Source organism: Pangasianodon hypophthalmus, chromosome 27, assembly GCF_027358585.1.
Source record: "Pangasianodon hypophthalmus isolate fPanHyp1 chromosome 27, fPanHyp1.pri, whole genome shotgun sequence".
Classification (NCBI taxonomy): Eukaryota; Metazoa; Chordata; class Actinopteri; order Siluriformes; family Pangasiidae; genus Pangasianodon; species Pangasianodon hypophthalmus.
This window is the reverse complement of record NC_069736.1, coordinates 16,025,319-16,048,149: the sequence shown is the minus strand read 5'-3', so window position 1 is coordinate 16,048,149 and position 22,831 is coordinate 16,025,319. Positions and strand designations below refer to the sequence as shown.

General features: G+C 36.5%; 2 protein-coding genes across 3 annotated transcripts in view; both read right to left on the bottom strand.

The window, feature by feature from the left end:
* The window catches only part of pld2 (phospholipase D2), a 40,904-nt gene extending 29,870 nt beyond the window's left edge, over positions 1–11,034 (bottom strand). Inside the window, exon 1 of one of the 2 annotated variants that reach the window (XM_034300573.2) lies at positions 10,661–11,034. The gene's annotated coding sequence lies outside the window, so the exon portion shown is untranslated. Of the gene's footprint in view, positions 1–10,082; positions 10,393–10,660 lie in introns of those variants that run through there. The other variant, XM_034300574.2, reaches the window with a different exon arrangement.
* Positions 11,035–11,510: 476 nt separating this feature from the next.
* Positions 11,511–21,436, bottom strand: chrne (cholinergic receptor, nicotinic, epsilon). Its single transcript, XM_026921750.3, has 13 exons — positions 21,393–21,436; positions 20,864–21,171; positions 19,443–19,576; positions 18,936–18,980; positions 17,862–17,971; positions 17,568–17,723; positions 16,197–16,300; positions 15,855–16,055; positions 15,067–15,181; positions 14,813–14,927; positions 14,471–14,678; positions 12,944–13,077; positions 11,511–12,847 (listed from the first exon to the last, which is right to left on the bottom strand). The coding sequence occupies exons 2-13, from the start codon at positions 20,925–20,927 to the stop codon at positions 12,680–12,682; spliced, it is 1,554 nt and encodes a 517-aa protein (XP_026777551.2). The 5' UTR covers positions 20,928–21,171; positions 21,393–21,436; the 3' UTR covers positions 11,511–12,679.
* Positions 21,437–22,831: the final 1,395 nt, after the last annotated feature.

Here is a 22,831-nt window from a genome sequence, read left to right as displayed (position 1 = left end):
TGTCTGCGTGTGCGTGTGTGTGTGTGTGTGTGTGTGCGCGTTCAACTTAGACAATAGAACTAGTCATGGTGCTCTCACTCACTACGCATCCTCCCACATTCCTGACTTTGAGTCCTTGCTGTTCTGCCAAAAAAAAATTAAATAAATAAATAAATTTAAAAAAAAAAAAAACGTTTCTTCAAAGCTGTAAAATGGAGGATTTAAGCCAAAAGATGCAGCGACCCACGAGCTGAGTTTCTGTAGGTGGGAACTTCACATGCTTGCTGCTGGTCTGCACAAACATCAGAACGATCCACTGGGTTTAAAGAAAGCAGGAGCATGAGATTGGGTCTAATTTAGATTTCATACTGAAATGAGATCATATTGAAGTGTTGATTAATCATGAACGATTATTGCGCTGTTCATATTTACCAGTCTGAGTCTTATTTTTAAAAATCCTGAAAACCAGGATATAGAAATGATGCAAGTATTTTATTTCATAGTAAGTGCAGAACTGTTAACCCTACTAATGCATTCCACTGAGGAGGACAGAAACATTTACGATAAAGCTGTCAAAAGGTATCATAAAGAACAGTATTTTCTAATATTTCTTATTTTGCAAAGTATGAGAGGCAAATCTGTCTTCTTAGTGAAATAATCCCATCGTTTTGCTCCTTTTCACTTAAAATCCTGCATACAGTGATGCACAAAGTGCAAAAGTGCAGAAGTTTGAAACTACTACTAAAAACGCTAATATTTTGTATTTAATATAAAATTTGTTATTGGAAATTACAAAGTGAAAAGTAGAATAGTAGAATTATTTACATGAATTTCGGAATTTCTTAGTATTTGTGGTACCTCCTCCTTTTGCTTTAACGACACTCAAACTAGCATGGATTTCCGAAGTTAGATAAGATAAGATGTGAGGAATATATTAACTTGTTGTACAAAGGAGTTGACACGGCCAGTATCACAGATTTGCTTACATTTAAATAGTGACCTAGTGCAGAATCTGTTCAACATTTCCTTTCATTGCATGGAATTTTTCACAAATTAAAGTTTATTTCAGTTTTAAGCAGATAAGACATTCCCAGATTTTCAGTGTGGTTAATTTCAATGCAATATTTAAATTCATCTTCAACAGATTAAAGATATTGTTTGTTTTTTTTGCTAATAAAGAAAGCTATCATAAGGATTAATTCCAGCCCAGGTTGAAGTCCTATTAATTATCTGCTGAGCTGAATCACTCATCTTTCTGTAGAAGCAGGAAAATCAGCAAACTGTCCAGTGTGGAATTGATGACCCCTGCTGTAGACTACATCATGAGAATTTTTAACTGTCGAACCCATTTTGTCCACTAGAGGGAACAGATAAATTCTGATTTTTCAAATTCCCATTTATAAAACAGCATTCATCTGGGAAAACGGCCCCCACACACCACCGCCTACTTCCGCAAATCCACAAAGCACTTTCTTTTACTGCTTAAGGGACATTTGGCATTAAAATGCGCAAAAGAAACAGGTCAAAAACTGAAGAAGTAGTTGATCCAGAAACGCTGGGTGGTCAGGTCTGAGAAACAATGTGCCCATGTGTGTTTGTGTACATGTATCCAGGGATCAGCAACAAGCAAGCCACACTGACTCACGTTGTGTCCACACCCTTATGTGGGGTATGTCATATCATGTGACTCTTTAGTTACTGGATCGTGTTAATGACAGTGGATCTGCCAAAAGGTACCAAACACTACTACACAAACACATAGCATAAAAATCAATCTGCTAAAACTGAACACCTTCAGACAAAATATAATGGTGTACAACAATGAATTCAACTGTCAGGCAAAAAAAACTAAATACAAATAACCCAAAACAAAAGAATATAACACAATACAACAGCAAACTCAATCCTCAGACAAAACACAATAGTATACAACAAACAACAAATAATCTGAGTTTTAACCAAAACACAAAACCATCAACAAGTTTAATCCTCAGACAAAACACCACAAACAACAACAAATACCATCCTAAGACAAAATAAACAGTATATCACAAACTACAAGAAATTTTTATCCTCAGACAAAACTCGACAACAAATTACAACAGAAACTTCTCAGATAAAACGCAAACATGTTATATCACCAAAAAAAAAGAAAAAAAAGAAAAAGATGAATTCAACCTCTAAACAAAACAGTCTAATTAAACATCTAATTCAACTCTCTAGTAAAATGCAACAATGGGACTAAAATATGATGACAAATTTAACCCAACAGCATGCAACAACAAAAACCAAATTAACCCCCAGACAAAACATCATATACAATAACAAAATGCGACAGATATACAAATACAAAATATAACAGTATACAAAAAAAAACCCTTTATCACTAAGAAATTAAATCCTATAAAAAAACACAACCATGAAATACAACCAATATTTTTTCTTAGTCAAAACACCAAACAACATAAATAAACACACAAAAAAACAACTGATAAAATGTGAAATGTATGGCAATATAATAGAACAATAATTTCAACCCTCAGACAAAACACCAGAATACAACAAACTGCAACAATCTCAACCTACCTGCAAAACACAACAGTATACGACTACATATTCAACACCCAAATAAAATGAAACAATGAATGGCAACAAAATATAACAACAAATTCAACCCTCAGACAAAACACAACAGTAAATCATAACAAAATACAACAACAATTCAACTCTCGGATAAACTGCAACAAAGTTCTGGTATAAAAGATGCAACCCTTACAGAAAACAAAAGTAAACAACAACTCTCAGACAAAACACCATATACAAAAACAAAATCCAACAAATCCAACATTAACACAACAGTATAAAACAAACTACAGCAACAAATTTAACTCTCGAGTATGGGAATAAAATATGACAACAAATTCAACCCTCAGACAAAACAACAAACAACAATTTGCAGATAAGATGCAACAATTTATAGCAATAGCATACGAGCAAAAAAATACAACAAATTCAACTCAAACAAAACGCAACAAATTACGATGATGAATTTGACACTTAGACAACACAGCACTACAAAACACAATAGAACAAACTTAGACAAAATAGAACAAACCCTTAGACAAAAATACAATACATTTAACCACAACAAACATAACTGCCAATTAAAACGCACAAGAATGCAACAAAAAACGAGTTCAACTCTCAGACAAAGTACAACTTGAAAGGACTGAGGCTTTTAACTCAACAACCTAAAATACCTGGAAGGTAATGATTTCAAATTACAGCCTCTGTGAGAAGGGCATATTACTGGATTATACCTGTTGCAAGCATGGGAATGGGAATGTCTCACACACCATTAAAAAAAATAAATAAAAAAAAGGGTGTGTGTCCTGTGTATATGTGGAAACAAAAAGAGGGCATGTTTGTATATGTGCACGGGAGCAGCTGCTTGCTATCTGCGCTTCACTATTGCTAGGATGTCCAGGGTTCTGGTGAACACTACACTGGAATAAATTGTAAAAAGAGGAGGAGAGAAAGAATGGATGAGGAGGAAGCTGGCAAGGGGGTAATAATGGCCTGAAAAAAAGGAAAGGTGTGGTTTTCCAGTTTTGCCTCAGCATACTTCCTGAACTTTGCCTGGAAAGGGGATTTTTCTCACATTTATGAATTTAAGAGGAAGTAAAGATAAGGGCTAGAATAATACTATAATCAGATTAGGTATGTGTTGTGCTTTAATATATTTAAATGCTGTTAGTTTTGGCAAATTAATGTTTTACAAGAGAACTTCGAGATGTGCTGTTACTGGAAAATGATCAACTTTGGGGTGGTAACAGGAAATTAGCTTCTTGCCGGCTATATCGCACCACCCTGTCACTGATAATGTCCTGTAACAGCATGTCTAACTCCTTACATTATCACCCAGCCCTATTTATTGCACAATAAAACACTGTACTACAACACAAACTATGCAAACATACAATGTGTTTTTCTGTCCTAATGCACCAAGTCGTACTTGTACCAGAATAGCTTTTCCTTCGCATTGTACGTTATAAACCTTTACACGTATAAACCTCAAAATCAGAAAATGTGATTATTCTGTATTCCTATTGGATGGTAAATTTTAAACAAAACAATCAAACGAACAAAAATAACCATGGCGCTCTGCATTTAACGTAGCGGTGTAAATAAAAAGATATCCAACAGTACCCAATTACCAAAATTTAGCTCAACTACTCAAAACTGCAGTCGATTATGTTCAATTAATTTTAAAAAATCATGATCAGCATTAAAGAACTGCAGTTCTGTTGAATCCAGTCTGGTCTAAGCCTTCTAAAGGATGAGGAAGGAAAACATACTTCTGCAAAGATGACATAAAAATAAACCCATCGGGAATTACGAAACAGCATTTCAAATAACAAAATTAAAAAAAAAAAAAAAAAGAATAAAAAAGTGACTTTGCTAATGTAAATTTTTACACTTTTAGAGTATAATTGAAAATTCACAAAACATCAGCACACATCCATTTTTTATTCCCTTTTTATTTGTAAATGTGTGTTGATGTTTTGTGAATTTTCAATTATACTGTAAAAGTATAACACTTTACATTAGCAAAGTGTTGCATTACGAGCAACATTTGGTTGTAATATGAATTTCTGAGTCTGAGCTACACATAGTGAGGGAAATCCCTGTCATTTGGATGTGGGAAAACAACACAAACAATTGCTTTAAGACTACACAGGAAGCCTGACTTCCACTTAAAATGTGCCAATGAAATGTTTACCAGTGTGTCTACATTATTCCTCGCTCTTGGTGAAATTCGATATTTCAGCGAATTAAAATAAAATCTACAGAACTTCACTGACTCCACTGCATGGATTCAACGGACTCCTATGGCAGATTCAAGTACAATATGCTTGAATAAAGCAGAAATTAATGCTCACTAAACAACATGCTTTAATGACGGCAATTTGGGTCTTTCCCAGATGCAGTGCATCATGAGAGAGTTTTGCATAGAAAAAAAAAATCTCAATGTTTACTGGACAGTAGGGCTGCACAATATATCGAAATTATTGAAATGTAAATACTGCAATATGCATATTGCAAGGGCTTGAGATAACTGAATAATTTTAATACTTAAAAAAGTTACGAAAAGTCAAAGTTTAGAGCAACAAAGATAGCATAGAATGCTTTGTTTTCCTCGAAAGAACATGAAACGTATGTTAATTGTCATTTTCAGTTTTTAAATATATAAATATAATTTAAATTGATTTTACACACTTACAACATTATTGTACTGCATATAGCATTATTTAACAAGTAATCGCAAATCGCATTTTTCTTCAATATCGTACGCCCTATTGGACAGTGTGCGCTTTGTAAATGCATTTTAGTCCCGTCCTGGCACACGGCTTCTCCATAAGATGATCGGAAGATCTCTCAAAGGGGGCGGAACCTCCTAACCACCTCTCGATCATTGAAACGTTAGTGAACATCTCAAACTTAAACATATCAACGCCAGAGTGCTTGGAGCTGCAGTAGTCGGTCAGTTGAGCAGCCTAATCCATAACTCTTTTATATAATTAGCATAACTTTTTATCTTTGTAATTTGTAAACAATGTAAAGAATTTTGTACGAATAAAAGTTACGCTCGATGATTTGCGATTGTTTTGGAAATTTGCTGTTTATTTCTGTGTCTTGCCAGCTGATTGTCAATACCTTCTTCAGTGACATTAGCTAAAATTCTTGCTAGCTAAATTTCTGATGTGACATGGCAGACAATACTGCTTATCTTTATAATTTGCAAATAGTGTAAAGAATTTTGTAAGTATAAAAGTTATGTTTGATGATTTGCAATTGTTTTTGGAAATTTGTTGTTTATTTCTACGTCCCGCCAGCTGGTTGTCCCTACCTTCTTCAGCTAGCTAAATTTCTGACGTGACATGGCAGACATTACAGATTATCTTTATAATTTCTAAATAGTGTAAAGAATTTTGTAAGTATAAAATTTACTTTTGATTATTTGTGATTGTTTTGGAAATGTGTTGTTTATTTCTACGTCCTGCCAGCTAGTTCTCACTACCTTCTTCAGTGGCATTTAGCTAGCTAAATTTGAGATTTTTTTTAAGCTAGCTAAATTTCTGATGCGACATGGCAGACATTACTGATTTTGGAAAACTCTGTTAATGCTCTTACTTATGAAGAGAGACTGTAAATGAAACAGGTTGACAAGCCAGGGACCAAAAAACCAAGTGCTTCCCATTCTCATGGTACAGTAAAGCTGATTTGCTGGCTTGTAGTTCTGGCCTTGTCCACTTGACAGACAACTGTTCTTCCTCTATTTTTTAAAAAATAACCAGCCACCACTGGAAAATAAGGAAGTAGAAATAGGAATCTGTCCTTGTGCTACCTCCTGAACGCAGTGGCACCGATGATGTGTACTCAATCACAATAACGCAAGTCGAGTTTCGTATTTCACACACAACTCATTAGCAGGTTCATGCTGGTTCTGTGGTTTACAGTCTTCCCAAATACATAAAGGTCACTTAATGACAGAGTAATTTCATGTGAAGAAAGCAGTGATTGAAGGAGATTTTTATATAATTTAACTTTATATATATTAAAATATATAATAATTTATATATTTAACTGTTCTGATTGAACTCTGAAAGAAACTGTGTAATTTATGTGTCAAATCGATCTCCTGCACAGATCAGTCTGGTTTTAACTAAAAATTGAAAAATATTATTTTAAATGACTGTCATAAAAAACATGATATGGAGCTGAGGAAGATCGCTGTTTTATTTTTAATCAATCATGTGCTCTCTATAGCCGGGGAAGCAGTAGATTTTACCCAGCACTATATGCTTTTTTTTTTTTTTTTTTTTGAATGAAAACAGAGAAATGCATGTCAAATCTATTTTACAATTTATACACAAAAAACAGAATTCCAGAATTTAAGGAGTTAAAACAAATTTGGGTTTATCCTGCAAGTTTAAAGAGAATATATGCCATGACCCTGTCAGCCTCCAAACCTGATTTAGAGAAGGGTGTATTCATTTTTTTCTTTTAACACTAATAATAATATAAAGTGGCTTGTGTTATAGATGGAACATCTGTGAAAACTAACGCGTTAAATGGTTTGTTGCTATAAACACTTTTTTCCCTGTGGGTATGCAAACGTTTGCACACGAATGTAGATGGGTCAAAGATAAGATGTGTCCTTTGTGCATCCGAATGCTGTTGATTTTACAAAAAATTCAAAATTTCAAAATTGTTAATATTGTAATATAAAAAAAAAGCATAAATCATCACAATGGATTATGGCTTAATTTAAGAATATTTAATTTTATTGCAATGTGAAAACTATATATATGTGTGTGTGTGTGTGTGTATATGTATGTACGTATATATATATATATATATATATATATATATATATATATATATACATATATATATATATATATATATATATATACATAAATACGAACACACATACACATAAATCTGCTTTTTATATACGTATGGTATGCGAATGAATATCTTCCTTTAGAACATTGGTCTGTGTTTGACCTGAAGGGTCACATGAGCAGATACACATGCCTCACTGTCACCATGTTTGTGTAGGCAAAGAGCCATTTTGCAAGTCGATACGAATTAAAGTTTCACACACTGGAATGTCTCGACACCACTACAGCAAAAACATTACTTCACTGGAAAGCTCTCCAGAGGGAACCCATGCTAGCTTCCCAAACTATAATCTGATTGAGATACAGCTAGCGAGAAGACGAAGACATAAACTCAAACATAATTAAATAATTTATTCCAGCCCAGAGTTTCCGGTCGCATGCTAACAACAATCAAGTGCCCTAGATTTGAAGTGGACTCATTACAGCCCCAGTGAGATTTGTGAATTTGGTCACAGCTTGAGAAACTAGACCAAAGTCAGAACTAGAAATTCCTTCTCTCGTTTATTTATGATTAATACACCACAGCGCTGTTGAATTCTCGATTCTGATTGGACAGAAGGTCTTGTCTTATTTTTTAATAACAGAACACATTACAAAGCACATTCATTTATATTAATAAGCTCATTCGTTTCCATAGTAACAGCTTACACAGGGAGTTGTATGGCGGATGTACCACATAACCTCAAGCTGATAATAAACAGATTAAATTAAATTAATGAGTTGTTATTTAGCAAAGATAAATGTTTACATGGTGTAAGAAGATGTTTGTGGAAGGAGTCTCCAGTCTCACTAAGTCTTCCATGACAGGAAAGTCTTCAGGACAGAGGAGTTTCGGTTGCTGAGTTGAATTTTTTTTTTTTTTTTTATCATATTAAGGAATGACTGTTTATATTGTATATAACATTCACAGACGTTCTATAACATTCACTGTGACTATAAATGGATAAACGGTATGATCTGTTGTTCATTAGTAAACAAAAAAACACCTCAGAACATACTGTTTTTTGGAAAACTGATCTAAAACGAAATTCACTGAATATTTTCCTACAACAGCACGTCTGCGAGTGCACAAACCACAATCCTGGCTCAATCATTTACACACCGGAGTCAAATATGCAAACATTTGCAACCTTTACGCCTGCAGTCAAAATCATAGTTAAATTTAACTGAGAGGGAAAGAAGGAAAAGCAAGAAAGAGAGAGAGAGAGAGAGGGAGAGGGAGAGAGAGGGAGGGCGGGAGTAGGCAGAGGAGGAGAACAAGGGATAGAGGAAGAGAAGAAGTAAATCAGCGGAGGACAGAGTGAGAGGACAAAGCCAGAAAGAGGACGGGAGCCAAAAACAGAAGCATACACACTGGTTTGTGACCACGCGCTGCACTCTTCCACGTTACTGTGTGTGTTAAACACACTTTCCATGTGGGTGGCCGCCGAATGCAATCGCTATGGCAACCGTTTTTTCCTATATGGATATCAGAGCTTTAAATGGCCGACTTGTGCGGTATGCACCTCAAAATGCGTGGTTTGACAAGAGCATTACAGATTTTTGTGGTTTTTCAACTCCTTTAGCTCAAATGCTTACAAGAAGCAGACTTTCAGACATGACGTTCTGCTTGCACATATTTTTTTTTTTATAAAGTTAAGAATAGACTCAAAGAAATATATTTTGATAAATTTACACATAAAATTCAGTAATATATTGATCAAAAGACATTAAATGCACTATTAAAAGTATTTATAATGTGTATAAAATATATAAAGTACTTATACTGAGATGTTACGACATCTGTGTTTCCAAACATTGAATAAAACCATTCGTAGCTTGGGGTTTCATTTTAAATTATGATATACTATAGACTACATTTAAATGAAAGGAAATTAAACTAATTATGAACATCTTGGATTATTTTTGCATCTGTTACAAGAAAATAAAAACAAAGCCACTAAAGATATTATTATAGACATATACTAGACGTCAAACTTATTATAAACCAAAGCAGGACTGATACAGAGGGTGGCACCGTGACAGAAATATGCTTTGCTACACCAACCTTGTCCTCTTATAGATTTATTACTCCTATATAATAACAAACGGTACTCAGGGATGTCCTTAACCGCCACCAAATCTCACCCTTTCATTTATTTGACCTTGTTGTGACCTTGAACCTGTTTGACTCAATTCCAAAATCTAATCAGTTCATCTTGTGGTTACATTGATCATTCCATCTAAATCTTACAATCATTCAGCAGGTGGTTTTTGACATATCGTGATAACGAGAACGCCCGGACACAGCAGAGGCATGATAAATGAAATTTGGCTGAGGTTTAATTAGATCGTCATTTTGTATCCAGGAACAAACCTGATCTTACGAATCTTATGAAACTCCATAAATAATCAGGAAGGGCAAGCATTCAGGGCACCGTTTGCCACTTTTTCTCATTGGGAATATCAGTGTATTGTGATATATGGTATTGCGATATCATTCATTCATCCATTCATTCATTTATCCTGGTCATGGTCACACTTGATCCGGAGCGTATCCCAAGAACACAACCTTAGTGACATATATATATATATATATTTATATTTACACACACACACACACACATATATATATGTTGTCATATCGCTCACCTTTGTGTGCGTGTGCGTGTCCCAAAGTGTTGTCCTGCATCCTATTCCCTGCAAACACTAAAGTGTACCTGTTAGAGTGCATGCTATACCTGTTCAGGTGCTTGCTAGGCAGCGCCTCTGACGTCACTGACGTCACTGACGTCATATTCCTGAGTCCTGACTCCTCCTAAAGCAGATATCCCAGAATCCCCCAGAACCCTACAGCTTGTTGTTTTTTCATTTGACAACTATATATAGTAAACTACATGTTTCAAACTGCATCACTCCATTAGACTGAGATGCTAAACATTCTTCTCAAGTTTCTTCCAGGGATACTGAAACCTCCTCATTCATTTCCTCCACCCATCCCCATCCCCATCTCCATCCCCATCTCCATCTCCACACCCTTCTTCCTGAAGGAATGAAGATGCAAACACAGCCTGTGGAGTTTCATTCCTCCTGAAACACAGCGTGTTTGTTTATTTCCTAAAGCACAAGCAGGTACGGTAAAGTACTCAGAAAGGCAGCGCGTGTTTGCTTTCTTTCTCTTTCAGCTGTCGCACACACACCAGGAACTTTTCCTCTGTTTTTTTACTCACCTTCAGAAAAACAGGAGTCGAGAAAACAAAGAAGTTTCATCCATTAAACATTAGCAGGCTCCATAGTTCCTCCTGGAGTCTTCAAACTTTCTGACTTCCATCGCTACACCCAGCCAGGAGACAGGCTGCTCTCCCAGCCGACGTAGGCGAACTCCAGCAAGATTTACCATAAACTCCGGAATAGCAGCGCACCATGTTTTTGGGTGTCGCAATCTTGCGCATGCGCGGTTTTTACTCTCTATATAAACTTTGTCAGTTACAATCTTATAAATGAGTTGAATGTGAATATTGAACATATGAATATAGTTGAATATTTGATATGCATAACAACAACAACAACAACAAAATAAATAATAATAATAACAATAATAATAATAAGTCAATTTCTATTTCTATCAAAAATAAACAAATTTTTTCAAGTGATAAAACCTTTGGCTTCCTAAAGAATCCCTTGATTTATGGATCTGTAGCCATTTTTGGTTGATACCACAGATAATATTTCTTTTTTTTTTCTTTTTTTTTTTTTTGTATGAAAGATCATTGTGGTGTTAAATGATTATTCACTTTATTGTCTATTTTTCTAACAACAAAAATAGTTTAATTGGACCAAAAATGTTCAAAAATACTTCTTCTATGACATGGCTCTAAACTGGAAGTACACCTGATGTTATGTAAGGAATAAAACACAAGCAAGAGCACTGTTATAGGAAAATAATCAACGTGTGGATGGTGGGAACACAAAGCGGAGTCAATTTCACCAATCCGAAGTTGATTATTTTCTCATAAATGTCCACTTATACCACAGAAATTTGCAGACGCTAACTTTTCTTTAGAATGTACAATATGTACTTTTTTATCCATTTATTGTTACATTTAATGATCGTCTGTGCAAAAACAGGTTAGTTCCTGTTATCAAATGAAACAAAAACAAACAAAAAAACCCCTGCAAATTGTTGAATTCTCAAATCTGATTGGTCAGAAGGTGTTGACTGTTGATTGTCTATAACTGCAGCTGTAAGGTTTATGTCACTGAACTATGTAATACAGGAAAGGCTAGGCTACATCTTCACAAGCAAATAGAAAATAATGTTTAACAAACATCCAAATGGTAGCAAAAAGTATTAAAACATAAAGGAAACAAACTTGAAATAAAACCCAAAACCAAACCAGGACGCTTCCACAGTCTCATTAAAAAAATCTATTTAAATAAGAGACATTATTTGAACAATTTAATCACTGCTTCTACAGAATATTAAGATAAATAAACACCCACAATTGGAAACGCATTGGAAAAGCAATCACTGGATTTTAAAACACCTTAATCTTTGTGGAATAGTCCAGAAAAAAATAACAAATGAACCACACTTTCCATCAATTCTGCAACTATGTCTGAAATCACATATTAAAGAAGCAGTTTGTCATTTTTAGAGCTTTTTGTTGCTTGTGAAGGAAACTGTAATTGCAATGAAAAATCCTTCCCTAACCTCGACTGAACCCCATCTTCTTTACTGAAATTACACCTTCCTTGGGAGTTGAAGGAGGAGGAGCTAATTTCAGGGCCAGAAAAATGTAAACAAAAGCTTTAAAATAACAACCAACCCAGGGTCCATTGCATGGAAATACTGTAAATCACACCTCCCCCTTCGAATGGATGTAAATACTACAGCTGTATAAACACTTCGAAACGTTACGAACTGCACCTTTAAATGGTGTGTGAGAATATTACGCCATAGTTTCTGTAGGCGGAGTGCTTATTTTGACATACCATTAGAAGAATGTGGTTTGGGATATAACTGAAGCTTCTGTTCCTGCACTGATCATGCAGTGTAAGGTGGTTAGTATGCTTTTCTGACTTGGACTCATGCCAAAACCTCTAGGATTAGCATACTTCAATGCTAATAAAATGCACATCACATTCTGAATATGTCTAAAACTGCGCTTGTGCTTTCTCCCTGTCTCTGTCTCTCTCCATGTCTCTTCTTCTGTGAGACCAACAGCAGCAGGAACGCTGCTCGTGCTTTACTCAGGAGCGTATTTTTTATTCTCCCCGGAGAAAGGGTACTCGGGCACCTGGTTGAAATGGCCCATGAGGAAGATGGCCACCGTTCCGATGGAGAAGAGCAAGATGGCCGCCCAGAAGCAGACTTTATCGATCATCTTGCCGATCAGCACCCAGTTCTCCATCTCCTAAGGACGAAAACGAAGAAGAGGAATGATGAAACGATAAAAGCGCGCACACACACACACACACACACACACACACACACACACACACACACTTACAGAGCCAATGTCATTCTGTTCCCTTGTGCTCTCTGCAATGAAGTTGCAGGCGTCCACACACTCTTTAATTTCTGGTGCTGCTTGTGCCAAACTCTTATACAGACTGGCCGTGGTGCTCACATCTATAGCGTCCACTAGAGGGAGACAAACACACACACACACATGAATACACACACACACGCATGCACACACATAAACATAAGAAACACAGTCGTTGGTTGTGGCGTTTCTTAATATGGCGGAATCTGTTGAAATTTAGTTAGCGTTTGATGCTGAATATATAATTACGATGAAATTTTAGCTGTATATTGCCTCCTTTTTTGTCATTTACAAACTTATCTGAGGGAAATGTTGCCGTTCCAGACCATCGTGCATTGTTTCCACTGTAACGTTGGCTTTTCTTTACCTGAAACAATCACTGACAGTTCATCTGTCTGTCTGTCTGTCTGTCATCCAACTGTGTCAATTTCTCTGTCTACAATTCGTCTGCATCGTCTATCATCCATCTGTCAGTCTTTTTATTCTGTGTTTCTATCAGTCAGCTAGTTTGTCTGTATATCTGCGTGTCTGTCTCTCAGTCAGTCTGTCTATCATCCATCAATCTATCTGTCTTTTTGTCTGTCACCTGTCTGTCTGTTAGTGATCCACCTGTCTGTATTTCTGTTTATCAAGCTGTCTTTCTGTCAGTCGCTGTCTATTATCCCTCTGTCTATCTGTCATCTGTCTGCCTCTCATCCATCTTCCTGTCTATCATTCATCTGTCTGTCTGTCTTCCTATCTGTCTGTCCTGCTATCATCTGTCTGTCCATGTATTGTCTGTCTGTCTATTATTCATCTGTCTGTCTGTCAATCTTTTAGTCTATCTGTCTGTTTATCATTTATCTATCCTTCTATCATCTATCTGTCTGTTTGTCCATGTATGATCCGTCTGTCTGTCCATCATTCATCTGTCTTCCTATCTGTCTGTCTGTCATCCATCTGTCTGCCATTCATTCATCTGTCTGTCTGTCATTCATCCACCTGTCTGTCTGTATATATATATATATATATATCTATCTGTCCATGATTCATGATCTGTCTGTCCATCTGTTGTCTGTCTGTCTATTATTCACCTGTCTGTCGGTCTGTCCGTCATTCATCCACCTGTCTGTCTCTCTGTCTTTATATATGTCCATGATTCATCTGTCTGTCCATCATTTGTCTGTCTAGTATTCATCTGTCTGTCTGTCTGTCTGTCTGTCAATCTTTCTGTCTATCATCTATCCATCTGTCTGTCATATGTCCGTCTATCATCCATCCATCCATCCATCCATCTGTCTGTCGGTCTGTTTGTCTTTATATACGTCTGTCCCATCCATGATTCATCTGTCTGTCCACGATCATCCGTCTGTCTTCCTATCATTCTTCTGTCTGTCTGTCAATAAGTCAATCATTCATTCTGTCTGTCTATCATCTGTCTATCATCTGCCTGCAAATCTGTCTGTCTATCTAATACAAATTAGTGAACTGAGCGGAAGTGGTGTGTACCGAACGATCGCGTGAGTCCGTGTCTCTCTCTCTGTTTATCGAACATCATCTCGCTCCTCGGCTGCTTCAGCACGTATTCCTCCGCCCGCTGCATCAGGCCAAATGAGCTGCGTCTCCTCTCCCTTACTCCATCCATCCCTCCAGCTTCCTCTCCCTCGTCCACCATCGGGGTCATCCCCAGGAACCGAGGGATCACCTCCAGGAAAATCTGACAAAGAAATAACAAAGAAGTTACTTAAAAGAAAGGCAACGTACTGTAATATTATATCATATAGATATACTGTACATATTATTACATAAATGTAACCAGCACATTAAAAAAGACGTGAACTGAAGACGTACATGTTTGATTCTGCGAGGCATGGAGTGTGTGCTCGGGGTCCGGCAGGAGTAGTTGAGAACGATGATGCAGTTTGTGACGATGAGTGTAGTGACGGACATGACGAAGATCAGGTACCTGAGAGAAAGTTACCAAACTTTTAACCAGCACAGAAATTAAGCCCATAACTGGTTACGGAAAAATATTTTATCATATCGATGCATCTTGCTAAACAAAAGGCCTAAAGGAAACACAACATTCACACACAGAGACTCACTTTCCGATAAGAGGCACAGAGAGAGACGTTTCTGGAACCTTCTGAGCGATCAGAAAGAGGAAGACAGTCTGAGCCAGGAGGACGGAGATGGACACAGTTATCTTCTGTCCTCCCGCTAGAAGGGGAGTCAGAGAAAGTCAGAGAGAAAGAAAGAGAGGAAGAAAGACAGAAGGAAAGACAAATAAAAATAAAAAATGGACCAACCAAAATAAATAAAAATAAAAAGACACAAAAGAAGAAAGAAAAGGACAAAGAAATATGAGTAGGAAAGAAAGAAAGAAAAGTAATACAGAAATACAGTTAAATCAAGAAGGAAAAAATAAAGATAAACCAAAGCAAAAGAAAGAAAGAAAGAAAGTAAAATCAAGAAGGAAAAAAATAAAGAACCAGTGACAAAGAAAGAAAGAATGAAAGAAAGAAAGAAAGAAAGAGAAAGAAAGAATAATACAGAAATACAGTTAAATCAAGAAGGAAAAAATAAAGATAAACCACTGCAAAAGAAAGAAAGAAAGAAAGAAAGAAAGAAAGAAAAGTAAAATCAAGAAGGAAAAAATAAAGAAGAACCAGTGAACCAGTGACAAAGTAAGAAAGATAAAGAAAGAAAGAAAAATTAAAGCAAGAAAAAAAATAAAGGATCAATGACAAAGAAAGAAAGATCTGAAATAGCTATTTAAGACACCCCCTCTACACACACACACACGCACACACACGCACACACACACACGCACACACACACACACGCACACACACACACACACACATGCACACACACACACGCACGCACTCACCCTTAGCGGGCATGAAGTAGGCCAGGACGACGAGTGAGGAGATGAGTGAGCAGGGCAGAATGATGTTGATGATGTAGAAGAGGGGTTTCCTCTGGATGATGAGGTTGAAGTAGACCTCCTGGTACTCCAGGTCGTCCGGGGAGTAGCGTGTGTTGGTAATTTTGCGCGCCGGCCGATGCTTGATAACCCACTCGCCATTTTCTGCACAGACACATGATTGGCTAAGGGCTAGCTGGATAGATATCTGCTTATCTAGAACAGCTTTAGTCCTCCAGGACATTTGAATTGTCTAGAAGCTGTAGTAGAGAGCAGCAGCTTTATAAATAGGGATGTTTGTGTTACCAGTGAAGGCTTCAGGGTCGATATCCACCCACTCAATGGGCTTGTTAGTCTCTCCATCGATGGCCAAGATCATGTTGATCTCATTAGCGCTGTATGTCTGAGACCTATCAAACACAGCCAAGACAAAAGTCAACACGTTTATGATTCTGTCCATCGTTTATTCAACATTTGCCTTGTGTTGATTCAGTAGTAGGGCTGGAATGGTAGAAACATTGACAATCTTATAACCATACAATAGAATATATCAGTTTTCCAGATACCAAAAATCTGCTTACAGCTATTTTCAGTGGGGCATCAAATAACATATAACAAGTAGAATATATTATTGGTTTAGGCAAAACACCACAATATTTAACTTACTATCATTAACTTTTAAGCACTGTTGAATTTCTATAACAGCAGCTCTGACAGTAGTTCCGGCTGCAAGGCAAATCACGCAGACACTTGATATAAACATGTTAAAAATATATATATATATAAATGCATAAGTAAATGTTTATATGGTGAGTTTTCCATAAGGAGACTTTTAAGTAATATCTGTGGAAGGAGTCTCCAGTGTTAGAGCTTTGAACTGTTCACAGTAAAGACAGATGACTTTGCATTTTGTAGTTTCTTTGGTAATGACTCACAATGCATTTTTTTTGTCTTTTTAACTTCAAAAGAGAGAAAAGAAAGGCTGACGAAGGAACGACTGTTTGTGAAGGAACAACCTAAGGGATGACAGGAACGAACTTCATGGACATTCCACAACATTTACTGTGCATGGATTTCATTAATAAAAACATGTCATTGTTGGCAGATTACTGTGGTATAAGAGGAATAAAACACTTAAGACAGGTCATGAAAGACCTAAAAGACATTGGACTTTTCCGTTTTTGCAAAATGATCAACTTCCGCATGGTAACAGTAACTCTGCTTCATCACACCAGCCTGTCGTTGATTATTTTCCTATAACAGCACAACCGAAGTGTTTTATTTCACTTGCTAATCAACTTGTTAATGGGATCCGATCACACTGCATTTTTGCATTACAGCAAGATCATATTTAAAGATATAGTCAGCACTTTTGGCAGAAATTAGCTGGAGCTAGCTGTTTTGAAACTCAGAATTAAAACAAACACAGCCTCAAACCAGTGCTCCCTCCAAACATGATGTGCGTCAATCACATCATGTTTCATCAACTTGGAAAGAACCCCTGAATGCTTGTGCAAAATGGGAAAAGTTTTCTGGATTAACAGGTAGACGTATTCTTGTCCTGATTGGTATGATGTCGGTAGTCCACGTGATCCTAGGTAGATTTATTACGAGTCACCGGATTGTGAAGGGAAATCGGCTAAATCACTACATTCTACGTTGCTTTATTGCGCCTACCTGAAGACCAGTGTGCAGTTTTGCCAGTCGAAGGGGAAATAGGTGATCTCTATAGCGCAGGTGCTGCGGTAGATGGCTGGGGGCAGCCAGTACATGGACCCATCACTGGAGATCAACACATTGGCATAGTATGCTACATCAAATTTTCCATCAATGCTACAGAGAAAAGGAGAGAGGGAAAACAAGGGTGAAAAGATTGATAAAAGGCATTCTGAAACATTAAAACTTTTAATATCAGGCTATTTTTTTTTTTAAAAAAAAGGACTCATAGGAAGTATCAGAGGGCGCGCTTACTTGTTCTCCAGGACTATATCCGGCAGCCACACAGTGGTGCAGGGTACACGGATAATGCTGATGCCGTAGTACTCCGAGGTGTTCCACGCCAGCCGATAGTCACTCCATTGCTGGAGATGGGAGCGTTGGGAAAAAGAGATATATAGAAATAATACAATCTTACAATGAAAAGATGAATTTCAAAGGGCAGACATGAGAATAAATCAAAAGTGGTAAAGCAAAATAGACATTACAGAGTTAAAGTAGACATTACAGGGGATTACTGCTTAAAAAGAAATATTATAAATATTGGTTTCCATGGTTTCCACCCATTCTTAAGTAACAGATCCAGGACATTAGCTTATAATTGTATATTAAAGGTATACACATTCTTTTTTCTTTTATATTACATCTGATTACTATGTACAAGAATTTCAACATGATTCCCAGAATTGAGAAGAGACTGAAAAATACTGGATCTCTAAGGGCAGCTGTTCAATTCTTTCAATAAATGCTAACGTGAAACATTATCATTATTATTATTATTATTATTTTTGATATCATGAATTCTTCAGGCAAAGTTATTTGTATAGAATGCATCCTTTTAGAGATTGGGATATTGTTTAGCAGAAACATGTGCCCCAGATATATATATATATATATATATATATTGCAATATTTCGATAATTTTGATATATTGTGCAGCCCTAATTTCTACCTAGACAACCCTGAATGTTGGTCTTCATGAACCCCTAGAAAACCATCAAACTTTGGTTAGAACTGGTAGAATTGTAACTAGAATTGATAATGATAATTTATATAATTTTGTGATATACTATATATACATTTGGAAAAAACATAAAATACCAACAACAATCTTTATAAACCATTTTTTAAGCATTAAGAGGAAACATGCACTCTGGGTAAATTACCAGTACCTCAGAGGAGGCTACATTTCCTTTTTAACGTTATTGTCATTGTCTAGTTCAAATTACATTGATCAAAGGAAAATTTGGGGACATGCTCAGAGTGTTCAGAGGTTACAACAGAGGTCAGAGATCAGGACTAGCCCAACACATCTGCCCGATTACTCACGATCTCAATCCATACATTGGTGGTCAGAGTCTCCTCTTTCTCGTTCTGTTGAAAATCGAAGCAAAACAAATATGAATTACTTATAAATAAAATTTAAAACCAACAACATTTCCAGCATCTTGATTTGGTTGAAGCTTAAAGGTGGAGTCAGCAATCTACAGTAAGAATGCTTTGAAATTTTTGGGGAAGTTTTCCTCACATTCTGGAAGCTGTCAATAAAAGCAAAGAATGTGCACCAATTGTGCCTGTCAATCAATTGTCCTAATATTTTCAGAAAGCTTTCCTTTGTCACTAATTCAAATGTCCTGGAAAGCTGTATTCTGCTAAAACTGCTGACTCTACCTTTAACTTCTGCAAAATGTGTGGTTTATTGATACAGATGTAGTGTATTAAATGTGACAGCAGCCATCTTGTTAATGTATAACACACTGGCTATTGTTGTTGTTATTATTATTATTATTATTATTATTATTATTGATGTGAAGAATAGGTAATCGAGGTTGTTACCAGGGAGATGAGGTTGGTGAGGGTGAGTTTGACCTGAACGTCCACCTTGTCATCCGGGTGCCTCGCTGGCCGGATGTTCTTATTGTAGTTCTTAAAAATAGCTGCTATGAGCTGAGACTCTTCATTTCCACTGACTGGAGACACACACACACACACACAGAGAGAGAGAGAGAGAGAGAGAGAGTGAGAGAGAGAGAGCAAGTCGACTTTCTACTGTTTACTAAACCACAGCTCTGTTGAATTCTGGATTCTGATTGGTCAGAAGATGTTGATTCATTTTCTCACTATAGTGCAGCTGCAAATCACAGGTTTATATTAAAGTGCTCATTCTAATACATTATTCTTTCTATAGTAACAATTTGCTCCACGTGTTATGGTGACGTTTTCTCTAAGGACATGTTTATTTTGCATTTATGGAAGGAGTCTCCAGAGTCAGAGCTTTGTAATAGGCAGAGGTAAAGCTGTAACTTTACGTTTTCCAACACAGGAAAGTACTGAGGACAGAAGCTTTGTGGTTTCTTTATAACATAACAAACTGCTTTTTTTTTGAACTTATGCATTTCAAGAGAGAAAAAAGAGACACATTGAAATGAATGCGCATGTCCTATGCTAATTTGTACATATCACCAATACATAATCACACAGTTTTTTATTTATCCTTTTCTTCTCTATGGCAAATGAAGGCTTCTTTATATCTGGTTTATTATTTTCACCCAAAGGCTAGAGTGTTGCCCTGTCACAGTAAAAGCTCTGCTCCTGTTATGTGGCACTGTCTTCTTGGAATTTATCTCAACCTAATATGGATTCTCTCCTAATCTCTAAAATATGCTGTTATAATATAAATGATAACATGAAAATACATGTTTCACAGATGTTCTACAACATTAAATGCAACTACGAATGGATGAAATGGATGATGTGTCGTTCTTAAATAAATAAAAATCCTTGACATTGTCAAATTGCTGTGGTATAAGAGCAATAAAATATTTCAGAATGTCCTGTTATTGGAAAATAATTCACTTTGGCATGGTAAGAGTAATTGTATCACCTCATCATTTATTATTTTCCTATAACAGCGTGCACCAAGTGATGTTACATAGTGAACATTGAAAACTAAACCAGTAGCAAAGGATATAGCTGGAGAGCCAAAATGATCTAAAATAGAGATGATCTAAAATAGAGATCCCATTCTAGGACTCTCTCCAACACATCAGAGATTTACAATACCTGCAAGCGTAACAACAACTGCTCAGCATGTGATATAGCTGTTAAACTGTTCCCGCAGTTAAAAAATTTGGTCCAAGTGGACCAGAGGCAAGAAGATAGAAGTGAAAGTAGATGCAAGTGAGGTTAGAGAGAGAGAGAGATAGAGGAAGACAGGACACTACAGATATGAGCTGCATCCAAAAATCCACACCTACCTTGCACTACTGTATTCACAAGCGCAGCCACAACCAAACAAGTCCAAATAGACCGGGCCGCCATCACCACACTCGGTTGACTGCCACCTTCGACACGTCTGAGGGAGACTTTTTAAGAAAGAAACACCAAGAGCACTTCTGTCTGAGTGGCTCCTTGCCCTTCCTGAGCTTCAGCTGTTGTTGAGCTCGGCTCGGGTTACACTCCCACACTTGGCACAGCTCTTAAAATCAACCCCCTGGTTTGGCCCCTCTTCATCGGGGCCATCATTAGAATGAACCTTGGATCATTATTTCCCTCTCGGTTTATACTGAAACGTGATAGTAGCGATAATGAAAAAATATGACAACAGGAGCATTATAGTGCTAATAATAAATTTAGGATAGAAGAATATTTACATTAAATATACAGTATTTGCATTAAAATGCTACTATAATAATTCAGTATATACCACAGTGCTAAAGCATGACAAAGTTTCCTAACAGTTCCTGTTAGTGCAGATTCCTTTGTAAAGAATCAGAACGACTTTACCCGATGGAGTGGAGAGCTGGCTGCAAGGCTCCTGTCCTTTTTACCCCACTACGATATAAATAACCAGCACTTTGACTGCCAGGGTCAATGGCACTGGAAGTGTGTATATGTGTGTGTGTGTGTGTGTGTGTGTTTGTGTGTGTGTGTCTACATAATTATAAGCTTTGTCAATGTGCAGAGAAAATGGTGAATTATCCTACCAACATAAGGCAATTAAGTTAAATAATAATAATAATAATAATAATAATAATAATGCAGTTTATGCAAACATAAAATGCTCATAATCAGACATGTGTTTTGAATTAGATACAGTCTTAATAGGCTACAAATAACAGAATAATACGATTCAAAATAGATTCAAAATATGTACATTTGAAACTGATTACAGTTCAGAGAAATGTTATGTTCCCTTATGAATGTGCTTTAAGATGTTTTTAGAATATCTTTCATGTAAGGTATAAAAAACTTGGGGGCATGCTGTTGTAGGAGAATAAATAACGACTCAAATCAGATTTTTTTTTCTTATAACAGTATGTGTGTGTTATTATAGAAGTGTGCTATTCCACAGGCAGTGCTAAGTGGTATTTATTAAAGAACATGTCAAACTTTTAGCTGTTTACATCTAATGTTGTGGAACACACAGAAAATAAGTTACAGCAAAACAAGAACAGTTGAGAAATGTAGCACCAGTGACTCCCAGATCTGATATTATTGTTATATTCAAGAGTTCATTCAGAATGTACAAGAGTTCATTCAGTACTAGTGATTGCACTGTTATCAGAGACAAACGCCTTATCATTTAGGTGTAATGTATCAGTGGCAATGATCCATAAATAGATACCAGAATGATTAATTCCATTAGTATTGCAATGACCTGAGTATAATGGGGTTAAGGGTCTGAAAGGATATTCACCCAGATTGCAGAGTTACTCTCTACCAGTCTGTGTTAACAATAATGCGAAAGTATTATTGAACTCACCACTCTGTATATTGTCAAATCAACATACACAGATAGTGAATAGTCAGAGACATGTATTTTACTAGGGAAGAAATCACTCATCAAAGAGTACTGTGAAGCCGGACGTGGAGTTTCCGGTTACTCTTCCGTAGCATGTCTCAGTTTCCACTAGTATTTATAGAGTGCTGTAGATGGAGATGTTAGGAATTCATGTAGTCCAGCTAGATCTAATGACACTTGGATAGAGTAGCCAAGGAAATGTCAGATGATCAACAGCTGTGTCTTTCGGCTTGTCCACTTGTACTTAGGGAACGTAATAACAGAAACCTGATGTTTATTGATACAAATTTGGATGTTTATGCTTCTCTGGTTTCCTCCCACCACCCAAAAAAATCCTACCTTTATCCTAGACCAATCAGAATCAATAATTCAACAGCACTCATATATAATATTATAGATATAATGAGAATGAATCTGGTAT

What these genes read in the sequence shown, in the direction of transcription:
- chrne (XM_026921750.3), bottom strand. Translation starts at nt 20,927, where the DNA reads ATGGCGGCCCGGTCTATTTGGACTTGTTTGGTTGTGGCTGCGCTTGTG. An exon ending in TCTGTGCCTCTTATCGGAAA is followed by an intron (nt 14,928 to 15,066) that starts GTGAGTCTCTGT and finishes ACTTTCTCTCAG; the next exon opens with GTACCTGATCTTCGTCATGT. An exon ending in AACAGAATGACATTGGCTCT is followed by an intron (nt 12,848 to 12,943) that starts GTAAGTGTGTGT and finishes TTTCGTCCTTAG; the next exon opens with GAGATGGAGAACTGGGTGCT.